The sequence below is a fragment of the Phocoena sinus genome, chromosome 6 (genome assembly GCF_008692025.1).
Source record: "Phocoena sinus isolate mPhoSin1 chromosome 6, mPhoSin1.pri, whole genome shotgun sequence".
NCBI classification, from domain to species: Eukaryota; Metazoa; Chordata; class Mammalia; order Artiodactyla; family Phocoenidae; genus Phocoena; species Phocoena sinus.
In genome coordinates, this window is record NC_045768.1 from 10393205 (window position 1) to 10405465 (window position 12261).

At 37.2% G+C, this 12261-nt stretch overlaps 1 protein-coding gene across 1 annotated transcript in view; it reads left to right on the forward strand.

The window, feature by feature from the left end:
- SCAI (suppressor of cancer cell invasion) overlaps nucleotides 1-12261 on the forward strand; it is a 138633-nt gene that overhangs the window by 121792 nt on the left and 4580 nt on the right. The window contains exons 15-17 of the mRNA XM_032636385.1: nucleotides 1533-1605; nucleotides 6246-6419; nucleotides 6612-6712. Coding sequence (XP_032492276.1) covers nucleotides 1533-1605; nucleotides 6246-6419; nucleotides 6612-6712 — 348 coding nt within the window. The remainder of the gene's footprint in view (nucleotides 1-1532; nucleotides 1606-6245; nucleotides 6420-6611; nucleotides 6713-12261) is intronic.

Genomic DNA, 12261 nt, shown 5'->3' on the forward strand with positions numbered 1-12261 from the left:
AGTCTTTTTCTTATGAATTTGAAAAAGCTCATAATATTTTTCCCCAATTCATCATCTACCTTTTTGTTTTGCGGTACGCGGGCCTCTCACTGTTGTGGCCTCTCCCGTTGCGGAGCACAGGCTCCGGACGAGCAGGTGCAGCGGCCATGGCTCACGGGCCCAGCCGCTCCGCGGCATGTGGGATCTTCCTGGACCAGGGCACGAACCCGTGTCCCCTGCATCGGCAGGCGGACTCTCAACCACTGCGCCACCAGGGAAGCCCCATCATCTAGCTTTAGATTTAGTTCATGCTGTATTTTTTATTTTTGTAACTGGGTTTATCAATCTTAATTATAATAGTTAGGAAGATCTTCTAGATGACAAAAATAACCCTTATTTTCTTTCAGCACTGTTATTGTTTAATTTTTTTTACATTTAAATCAGATATATTTGAAATTCATCCTAGGTTTTGGTATGAAGTATGGAGCCAACTTTTTTTCTAGATAGCTATCAGTTTTTCCTACCAATTCCAACCATCATCTTTATCATATATCCTTAAGCCCTGTCTATTTTGGGGTCTAATTCTAGATTCTTCATTTTCTTGTTTGGTTTTCTGCCTCTTACGCTGTGGCACATATTTCTAATTACTGAGGCTTTGAAGTATGTTTTTGGTGTCTGCTAAGTCTAGTTCCCCCTCTTTGCTCTTCTTTTTCAGAGTTTTCCTGGCTAATGTACCTTATCTGTATGCACTTTAGAATTTCTTTCAGCCACGGAAAAAAATCTGTGGCTATTTTTGTTGAGCTCGGTTTAAATTTTAATAAATTATTGAAATGACGTCTTTAGAATGGGTTCCCCTCTGAGAACACAATATATCTTTCCATTTGTTCAAGTCTTCATTTCTATCATTCAGGAGTATTTTTTAGTTATTTTTGTTTTTTTCACTCCTTATTAAGTTTACTCCTAGGAGTTTTCTTTCTTGTTTTACCAAACAGTCTATGATTTTACTTCCCATGCAGATCTGCCTTTAGGGAAAGGATATTCTTAATCATGCGAAGAGTAGTGAGTGTCAGTTTAATTCTCACCGTAAATTAACATATTCACATTCTGGTTTTATACATCATTCTGTCTGAGCAATTAATATGATTCACAATGAGAGATTAATCCAATCTTAACATACCAGTAAGTCAGGTTTTAGAGCCTGTGAGGCTGAGAGCCAGATCATAGATCTTGGCAAATTTACCCTTGTAAATATTAGTGTATGTTGCCCAATGGAGCAGCCTCTGGATAAACAGCCAGATGCCCTCTCCCTGTGACACTTCAACCATGTGTGTGCCTTTACTTTAAAAATCAATAGCTCACTTAATAAACTTCACCACTTTAAGAAAACCTGTTATGCATGTTAAACTTGAATGACAGTCTTTTCAGCTGTTACTGATGTTTCTGCATCTGTTTATAAGTAAAAGGACCCAATCTATACACTAATGATATGCTTTGGAAAGTTACTATCATTGGTCAAATCTTTAATGAAAGTTTTAAATTCTTATATATTACAGAATTTCACAAACTTATTTGGACAGCCACTAGTCTGCTTGCTTTCTCCTACAGCATATCCAAAAGCTTTACAAGGTATGTTTTGTCATTCCCTGTTGTATCTGTAGGTTGCAAATAAACTTATGTCTACATTTTGAATAATACTGCTCTGATCTTTGTCTCCCCCACCTATAGTGGTCAGTTGTGGATTTACAGAGTTTGATGTGGCAAGTGTCAGTCTGAAATAAACTCCGAAGTCTTGCCAACAACCAGAATTTTTTAATGGGCTACTGTTAGGCCTTGAGATAATTCTGAAAGAAATGATAAATCATCCCTGAGAAAAGAGTAAGGTTTTGGTCCCTTGCTACTGGGGAGCTCATGATTTGTGAATTTTAAAATTTGTGTTGCAGGTGTGCTGGTTGTCATCCATATAGCATGACTTCCTCCAGCTCTGGCTACATATTTTAAGTATCTTTTAACACCGTGAGATTTCTGGTCTAGAACACTTCTCAATCTATGCCTAAGTGTTAGAATAACCTAACTGGCACAATTTAAAGGGTGTCTTTTATTCACATTTTTACCTCGCATTTTTAAAATAAAAGAACCTCTTCTCCGGGTGCCAGAGAGACAGGTCAGTGTTTTGCCTTTTCTCAGGTGGCTGAGAAATGAAAAACTTTTTGTCTTTAATAATTTGTCCTCAGTAAGCAACACATAAAATCTAATCTAATTCCCAGTCATTAAGCTAGGTAAAATACTAAACAAACCTTAATCCTGTTTTAGCAGTACTTGTCACTGTTTCACTATCTCCCTAACTGTGAATAGTGCTGATGTCTCTCTGTGGGAGATGGCATTTTACTGCTACTTCCCAGCCAGAAGTCCTGTCTGCTGACATAGTTTGACACAGGAAGTGATGGTCAGCATTTGAATGCCCGAGAGAAGCTGGAGACTTTTCACCGTTGTTTTAAGGTAAGTTCTGCTATTTAACAGGGAAAAACATGTAGAAATACTAAGTTCATGTATCTAAAAGGCAAATCACTAAGGGATAGAACTTACCTTCAAACAACGGTAAAGCTCTCCTGCTTTGAGGACTTTCTTAACCTGTTTCTTATCATTTTTGGAGAAATGTAACCCCTTCCAATTGCAAGTACTTTTTGCTATCAAATTTTCCTATCAAGGTGCAGCTTTATTTTAAATTGCATGAACCTAATGGGTTAATACCACAATTATTTAATCTGAAAGGTTTTATTGTGAAGAGGGTAAAAACACAGACCCTGGAGGCAAACTGATTGTGTTTGAATCCCAACTCAGCCACTTACCAGCTATGTGACCTTGGGAAGTTACTTAGCCATTCTGTGCCTCAGTTTCTTTCCTATCAAATGGAGATAATAGTACCTACCTCATTAAATAATTCTGGGTACACAGTAAGTATTCAATATGTGCTAACTATTGTTATTATTAATATGGTTAATTGAAATACATGTCCTTAACATTTTTTAGTCCAGTATCCTATTTTTTGTGCTGTAAAACTTAGACCTCTAATCCCTTAAATGTGTCCCATCTGGACACAAAACTAGCAGATACCTAAGTATTTGGAATGTCAAATTACGTCCCTGCACCTCTGGTATCTGAATTCTGCAGTTCTCTCTTTAACCAAGAGTCACTTCATTCATTCAACAAGCATTTATTCCACATTTATTTATCAGGTGCTGTGCTAGGTAGAAGATATAGACAACCTCTTGGGCAGTTACTGTAGGTGCTCTGAGGGTTTCACAGGAGGAAGCACATGTAAGGTGAACTCCTGACCAGCCCTTGAGGGTTAAGAAAGTGGATGAAATGATGTCTAAAGTTGAGTTGAAGGATACGTAGAATTAGATGGGGGTGGGAAATTGTTGAATAAGAGTGTTCTAGCAGAGAAAAAGCATGCGAGCATGTGAAGAATGAATTGGGGAGGAGCTTTGATGGAAATGGGGAGATGATGTTGGCCAGAGTGAGGACAGTGGCTGGTTAGCTGGAGATAATAATCCTGGAGAACCAGTAGGACTTGATGTTGGACTGGATGAGAGGGAATCAGGGAGAGGAAGGAAGCAGGGATGGACTGCCAGGTGTCTGGCTGAGGTGCTGGTACAAATGATAATCCTGGATAAGAAGCAGATTTGTAGGAGAACAACGGGAAAGAATCTACTTACAAGTTTTGATACGTTGAGTTTGAGGTTACCTTTGAGAGTTAGGTTGAGTATAGTAGTCTGGAGCTCCTCTGTCCAATAGAAATATAATGGGAGTCACACATGTGATTTTAAGTTTTCTAGTAGCCACATTTTTTTTAAGGTAGAAGCAAACAGGGGGAATGAATGTTAATGAGACATTTATATTTTATAATGCGCAGTGTGTCTCAGTTTGGACTCATCACTTTTTTTTTTTTTTTTTTTTTTTTAACATCTTTATTGGGGTATAATTGCTTAACAATGGTGTGTTAGTTTCTGCTTTATAACAAAGTGAATCAGCTATACATATACATATGTTCCCATATGTCTTCCCTCTTGCGTCTCCCTCCCTCCCACTCTCCCCATCCCACCCTTCCAGGCTGTCACAAAGCACCGAGCTAATATCCCTGTGCCTTGCGGCTGCTTCCCCCCAGCTATCTACCTTACTACGTTTGTTAGTGTGTATATGTCCATGACTCTCTCTCGCCCTGTCAAAACTCACCCCTCCCCCTCCCCATACCCTCAAGTCCGTTCTCCAGTAGGTCTGCGTCTTTATTCCTATCTTACCCCTAGGTTCTTCATGACATTTTTTTCCCTTAAATTCCATATATATGTGTTAGCATACGGTATTTGTCTTTTTCTTTCTGACTTACTTCACTCTGTATGACAGACTCTAGGTCTATCCATCTCATTACAAATAGCTCAATTTCATTTCTTTTTAAGGCTGAGTAATATTCCATTGTGTATATGTGCCACATCTTCTTTATCCATTCATCCGATGATGGGCGCTTAGGTTGTTTCCATGTCCTGGCTATTGTAAATAGAGCTGCAATGAACATTTTGGTACATGACTCTTTTTGAATTTTGGTTTTCTCAGGGTATATGCCAAGTAGTGGGATTGCTGGGTCATATGGTAATTCTATCTGTAGTTTTTTAAGGAACCTCCATACTGTTCTCCACAGTGGCTGAACCAATTCACATTCCCACCAGCAGTGCAAGAGTGTCCCCTTTTCTCCACACCCTCTCCAGCATTTATTGTTTCTAGATTTTTTGATGATGGCCATTCTGACTGGTGTGAGATGATATCTCATTGTAGTTTTGATTTGCATTTCTCTAATGATTAATGATGTTGAGCATTCTTTCATGTGTTTGTTGGCATTCTGTATATCTTCTTTGGAGAAATGTCTATTTAGGTCTTCTGCCCATTTTTGGATGGGGTTGTTTGTTTTTTTGTTATTGAGCTGCATGAGCTGCTTGTAAATTTTGGAGATTAATCCTTTGTCAGTTGCTTCATTTGCAAATGTTTTCTCCCATTCTGAGGGTTGTCTTTTGGTCTTGGTTATGGTTTCCTTTGCTGTGCAAAAGCTTTGAAGTTTCATTAGGTCCCATTTGTTTATTTTTGTTTTTATTTCCATTACTCTAGGAGGTGGGTCAGAAAGGATCTTGCTGTGATTTATGTCATAGAGTGTTCTTCCTATGTTTTCTTCTAAGAGTTTGATAGTTTCTGGCCTTACATTTAGGTCTTTAATCCATTTTGAGCTTATTTTTGTGTATGGTGTTAGGGAGTGATCTAATCTCATACTTTTACATGTACCTGTCCAGTTTTCCCAGCACCATTTATTGAAGAGGCTGTCCTTTCTCCACTGTACATTCCTGCCTCCTTTATCAAAGATAAGGTGTCCATATGTGCGTGGGTTTATCTCTGGGCTTTCTATCCTGTTCCACTGATCTATCTTTCTGTTTTTGTGCCAGTACCATACTGTCTTGATTACTGTTGCTTTGTAATATAGTCTGAAGTCAGGGAGCCTTATTCCTCCAGCTCCTTTTTTCGTTCTCAAGATTGCTTTGGCTATTCGGGGTCTTTTGTGTTTCCATACAAATTGCGAAATTTTTTGTTCTAGTTCTGTGAAAAATGCCAGTGGTAGTTTGATAGGGATTGCATTGAATCTGTAGATTGCTTTGGGTAGTAGTGGACTCATCACTTTTGAAGTGTGTCTGGTGGCTACTGTAGGACAGCACCGTTCTGGACCTAAGGAGCTTATTTAGGCTCAGATAGGGAACTGGGAATTAGTATGCATATAAATGATAACTGAACTTTGTGCATAGGTGAGATCAGCAATGTGGAGAAAGAAAATACTGATATTTAAGGGATAGGAAGAGAAAGAGCAACTAACAAAGGAGAATGAAAGAGATTAGCAGTTCTAGTGCTTCTCAGAGGGTTCCATTAGGAGCTGCCCATGATCCAGCACTTGCCATATTTGCATGGAAGTTGTTAGTGGGAGGGGAAAAAAAAGCAAAGGAATATGTTCATTTTCCATTTCTCTTAAGTTTACGAGGCTCTATCTTAAGTTTTTTTCAGCAGAAAGCAATGTACCTGGGATATGTTTTTGTAGTTCCAAGCCGAATGTACTTTGTTGAAGTATACTTTAATGATACAGCTTTAATTTTATACATTGTCAGTATATTAAAATGTTCCTCAAATGCCTCTCTTTTGCAAAACTGTTGTCTATATATATAACATGTTTGTTATTACAGATCAATCTCAACGAGGTAGCCTCTTCACTCTCTTTTTGAACAATCCTCTAATGGCCTTCCTATTTGTCTCTGGATTGTCAAGCATGCGTAGAGGCCTATGGGAAAAGTGTCAAGAATATCTTCGAAAAATCAACCGCGATATTGCCCAGCTACTGACCCATTCACGTTCAATAGGTACCCTACTAATCTAACTGCACACTTAACAGAATGTACTATAATGGTTTTAAATTGTTTAAATTGTTTGAATTTGTAAAGGTATTTGTTGAAGGCAGGAAAGTTGAGAAGGTTTTCCTGAACATTTCTTGCCTTTTGAAATGTATTTTCCACTTAAGTATCCTTTTACTGTCACTTTTCTCCTCTTTGCAGATCAGGCATTTCTCCAGTTTTTTGGAGATGAATTTCTTCGCTTGCTTCTCACAAGATTTATCTTTTGTTCAGCCACCATGAGGATGCACAAGATTTTTCGGGTAGGCAAAGAATATCATTAAAGATCAATTTTGCCATTTTAGGTATTTAAGAGTCATATATTTCACTTGTATTAAATAAACTTTGACTAGATCCAATATAATATTCACATATTAATATGTAAGGTATAAAGATGAACAATCTAAGGCACATCTGAGTAGCTACCACCCAGTTTAAGAAGCAGAAAGTTTTCATTACCTTTGAGGCCCCTCTGTGGGTCCTCCCTGATCCTGTCTCCCCTCTTTAGTTTTAATGAAACTAAAACCCTGAATTTTATAATTGTCATTTGCTTTTCTTTATAGTTTTGTCACATGTTTTTGTGTTCCTACACAACATGTTCATGGATCCATGTTGTATGTATTCTACCTCTTGCTTTCTGACTCACTGTCACATTCCTGAGATTGAGCCATTTCACTGCTATATAGGATTCAATTGTTTGACTATACATCCCAAATTACTCATTATCTACTGATAATGGCCATTTGGGTTGTTTCTGGTTTGTTATTATTATAAACGATGCCACTGTGAAATCTTCCATCAGTTACCTGGCACACATATGTAAGATTTTCTCTGCGGAACATACTAGTAGTGGACTGCAGGGTCAGACACTATAGATGTATTCAGCCTTACTAGTTAAAGCCCTGGTTATACCAGTTTACGCTTGCAGTAGCTGTGTGTAAGAGTTGCTATTGGTCTAATCCTTGCCAATACTTGTTGCTGTCATTCTTTGTGTTTCATGTGAATCTGGTGGGTGTAAGTAGTAGCTCATTGTGCTTTCAAATGTCATTTCTGGGATTACTCTTGAGGTTGAACAACTTTTCATATGTGTTACTCTGTGTTCGTCTTTATGAAGAGTGTGTTCAAGTCTTTGGTCTGTTTTGCTCTAAGTAGATTGTTTCTTTCTGTGTATTCATGTAACTAACACTCTTCAGTGAGGTTTTAAAAATTTTAGCCATTTTTCACTTCTTATAAGTAACATTTGGTTCTTTTTCAAATATGCTTAAATATTCTCAAAAGTCTTTTGCCATTTTTAGTTTTAAAATATGATATTTTTCCCATTTTATGACTGTAATTTTAAAATGTGGAAGAGTTTTGCAGTGAATACCCATATACACACTAGCTGGATTCTGCAGTTAACATTTTGGTATATTTGCTTTGTCACATATTTGTCCATTTATCCATCTCTCTTTTCAATTATCAGTTCATCTCAGTTTTTGATGCATTTTGAAGTAAACTGTGGACTTCACCCCTCAACACTTCATCATGCATATAAATAACTGAAATTTATATTTATTTACTTCTTTTTTTAATGTAAAGTTTGCATACAGTGAAATGCACAGAACTAAAGTGTACCATTAGATGAGTTTTGACAAATACATACTCCTTTGTAACTCAAACCCCAATCAAGTAATACAACATAGCATCATTCCAGAAAATTTGCTCCACACCCCTCTCCAGTCAGTCCACTACCCATTATCCCAGAGACAATGCTCTTTTTATTATTTTCACTACAGATTAATGTCACCTATTCATGAACTTGAATTATACAGTGTAAACCTTATTTGATCAAGCATATTCTTAATATTCATCTGTGTTGTTTCATGTAGAAGTAACTCATTCTTTTTGAGTAGTTCCATTTTCTGAATATATCACAGTTTATTTAGGCCTTCTCTTATTTTTTTTGGCTTCGTCAGGTCTTAGTTGTGGCACGCGGGACCTTTGTTGAGGTGTGCAGGATCTTTCGTTGTGGTGCACAGGCTTCTCTCTGGTTGTGACATGTGGGCTTCTCTCTAGTTGTGGTGCACGGGCTCCAGAGTGCATGGGCTCTGTAGCTTGCGGCGTAAGAGCTCTCTCATTGAGGCCCGCGGGCTCAGTAGTTGTGGCGTGTGGGCTTAGTCGCCCCGCGGCATGTGGGATCTTAGTTCCCCGACCAGGGATCGAACCCACGTTCCCTGCATCAGAAAGTGGATTCTTTACCACTGGGCCATGAGGGAAGTCCCCTAGGCCTTCTCTTTTTGATGAACACTTGGGCAGTTTTAAACTTTTGACTATTATAGATAAAGTGACCATGAACATTCCTATACAAGTCTTTTCCAGACTTAACGTTTTGAATTTTCTTGGTCATAGAATAGGTATGTCTTTAGTTTTATAAGAAACTGCCAGACTTTTTCTCAAAGTAGTTGTGTCATTTTCTTTTCCCAGCAACTGCATGTGAAAGTTGCTGTACATCCTTGCCGACACATAGTGTTGTCAGTCTTAAATTTTAACCAGTCTGTTGGATTTATAGTGGTATCTCATTGTATTGGTTGGCCAAAAAGTTCATTTGAAACTTTTGGCCAACCCATAGTTTCAATTTGCATTTCACTGTTGAATGAGGATATTGGACATCTTTTCATGCGCTTGTTAGCTGCATTTTATCCCATTCTGTTGGGTTGCCTTTTTGTTTTCTTAACAGTGGCTTTGAAGACTAAACTTTTAAAATTTTGATGAAGTTTGAACGAATCAATTCTTTTTTCTTTTGTGGTGTGTTTTATCTAAGAAATCTCTGTCTATCCCAAAGTCACAAAAATTCTAGGAGTTTATAGTCTTAGCTTTTACATTTAGTTCTATGATATGCGTTAACTTTTGTTTACAGTGTGAAGTAAGGGTTAAAATTTCTTTTCAGTATGGGTATGAAATTGTTCTAGTATCTCTTGTTGAAAAGATTAGCCTTTTTTCATTGAGTTACTTTTGTTATTTTTTGAAAATCAGTCAACCATGTATGTATAGGGATATTTCTAGACTCTAAATTCTGTTCCATTGACTGATAGCATTTTTCTCTAATATACTGCTGCCTTGATAATTGTAGCTTTATAATAAGTCTTGAAATCTTTGTAGTGTGAGCCCCCCCTGCCATTGCCAAAATGTTTTATGTGTTTTAACAGTTCTAGAAGATCCTTTGCATATCTATGTGAATTTTATATTTTGATTGGGATTGCATTTAAATCTTTATAATCAATCTGTGGAGAGTTATATTTTAATAATATTGAGTCTTCCAGTGAATTAATATGGTATATCTCCCCATTTGTTTAGGTCTTCTTAGTTTCTCTCACCAATATTTTGTGGTTCTCATCATACAGGTCTTACATGTGTCTTATTAAATTTATTCCAAAGTATTTCAAGTTTTGATGATTTGTAAATACAATTATATTTTTTATTTCATTTTCCAATTATTTGTTGCTGATACATAGAAACAAATGTTTTTATGTATTATCAGTGAATAATGTTTTCTAAATTAACCTGTGGGACTTCCCTGGTGGTCCAGTGGTTAGGACTTCGCATTCCAGTGCAGGGGGTTCAGGTTCGATCCCTGGTCAGGGAGCTAAGATCCCACGTGCCTCGTGGCCAAAAAGCAAAACATAGAACAGAAGTAATATTGTAACAAATTCAATAAAAACTTTAAAAATGGTCCACATCAAAAAATTCTTTTAAAAAAAAATAATAAATTAACCTGTATCCTGCAGTCTTGCTAAACTGAAGTATTTTCTTTGTTACCTTTCTGTGTATTCCTTAAGGTTTTCTATCTACACGATCATGTCATCTTCAGACAAAGGCAGTTTTACATCTTCCTTTCCAATCTGTATGCCTTCTATTTTGTGTATGTGTGTGCTTTTTTCAGGGCTAGGTCTTACAGCAAAATGGTGAATAGAAGTAATGTGAATGAATATTCTTGCCTTGTTCCTGGTTTTAAACAAAAAATTAATCATTTACCATAAATTATAATGTTAATTGTTAGTTTTTCATACACACCCTTTTTCAGGTTGACTGAGCTCCTTTCTATTCCTATTGCTGAGTTTTTATCAGGAATGGGTATAAAAGATTGTCAAATACTTTTTTTCTGCATTAATTGATCCTGATATATATTAATTCTGTTAACATGGTGAATAGCATTGATTGAACCTTGTATATCTGGGCTAAACACATTTTGTGGTCATGTATTATCCTTTTGCATTGTTTGATTCATTTTGCTAGTATTTCCTTTTGGATTTTTGTATCTGTTTATGAATGATTATGGTATGGTATTTAATTTTTTCTTGTGATGTCTTCACGTGGTTTTGTTATCAGGGTAGTGCTGACTTCATAAATTGAGTTGGGGTGTGTTTCATTCTCTTGTATTTCTTAAAGAGTTTCTTTTCAATTGGCATTATTTCTTCCTTGAATGATTGGTAGAATTCATCAGTGAAGCCATCTGGACCTGGAGTTTTCCTTTTGGGGATGTTTTAAATTATGAATTCAGTTTCAAAGGCTATTCATGTTTTCTATTTTGTTCTTAGTTTTAATCACTTGTGTCTTGCAAGTCATTTTCTAATTTATTGCCAAAACATTGTTGATAATATTCTTTTATCCTTTTAGTCTCTGTAGACTCTCTAGTGATTTTTCATGACTCATATTGGTAATGTTTCCTGTCTTTTTTTTTCCCAGTCTAGCTAAAGTTTTGTTAGTTTTAATGATCTTTCCAAATAAACAGATTTCACTTTCATTGATTTTTTTTTACTACTGTTTGTCTCTTTTCTACTTAATTTATTTCCATTCATACTTTATTTTTCTTCTTTTTAATTAATTTTATTTTAATTTGCTCTTTTTAATTTCTGTTTTAAAACTTAGATTGAGGGCTTCCCTGGTGGTGCAGTGGTTGAGAGTCTGCCTGCCGATGCAGGGGACACGGGTCGTGCCCCGGGCTGGGAAGATCCCACATGCCACAGAGCGGCTGGGCCCGTGAGCCATGGCCGCTGAGCCTGCGCTCCGCAACGGGAGAGGCCACAACAGTGAGAGGCCCGCGTACCGCAAAAAAAAAAAAAAAAAAAAAAGAAACTTAGATTGAAAACCTTTTTCTCTTCTAGTACAAGCACCTACCCTTTAAGTTTAACTGCTTTAGTTATATGATTTCAATACTTTCAACTTTATTGAGACTTGTTTTATGACCCAGCATGTGAATTATCTTGGTGAAGATTCTTTCTGCACTTGAAAACACTATGTATTAGATGCTATTCGATGTATGCTTCTGCCATTATTAGATGGAGTGATGTATAAATGTCAATTCAGCTTGATGTTCCAAGTATATTTAATAGTGTTCTTCAAGTCTTCCATATTCTATTTTTTTTTTTTCCTTTTTGTGGTACGCGGGCCTCTCACTGTTCTGGCCTCTCCCATTGCGGAGCACAGGCTCCGGACGTGCAGGCTCAGCGGCCATGGCTCACGGGCCCAGCTGCTCCGCGGCATGTGGGATCTTCCTGGACCAGGGCACGAACCTGTGTCCCCTGCATCGGCAGGCGGACTCTCAACCACTGCGCCACCAGGGAAGCCACAAGTCTTCCATATTCTTAACTTATTTTCTGTCTGCTTATTCTATCCCTGATAGAGAAGTATCTAAACCTCTAATTATACTTGTGAATTGGTTAGTTTCTCATTTTGGTGCTGTTTTTTCATTGTTCATTTTGAAGCTGTTATTGAGTTTGTATATACTTAGAGTTGTTATGTCTTGTTGAAATTACCCATTCATCATTATGAACTG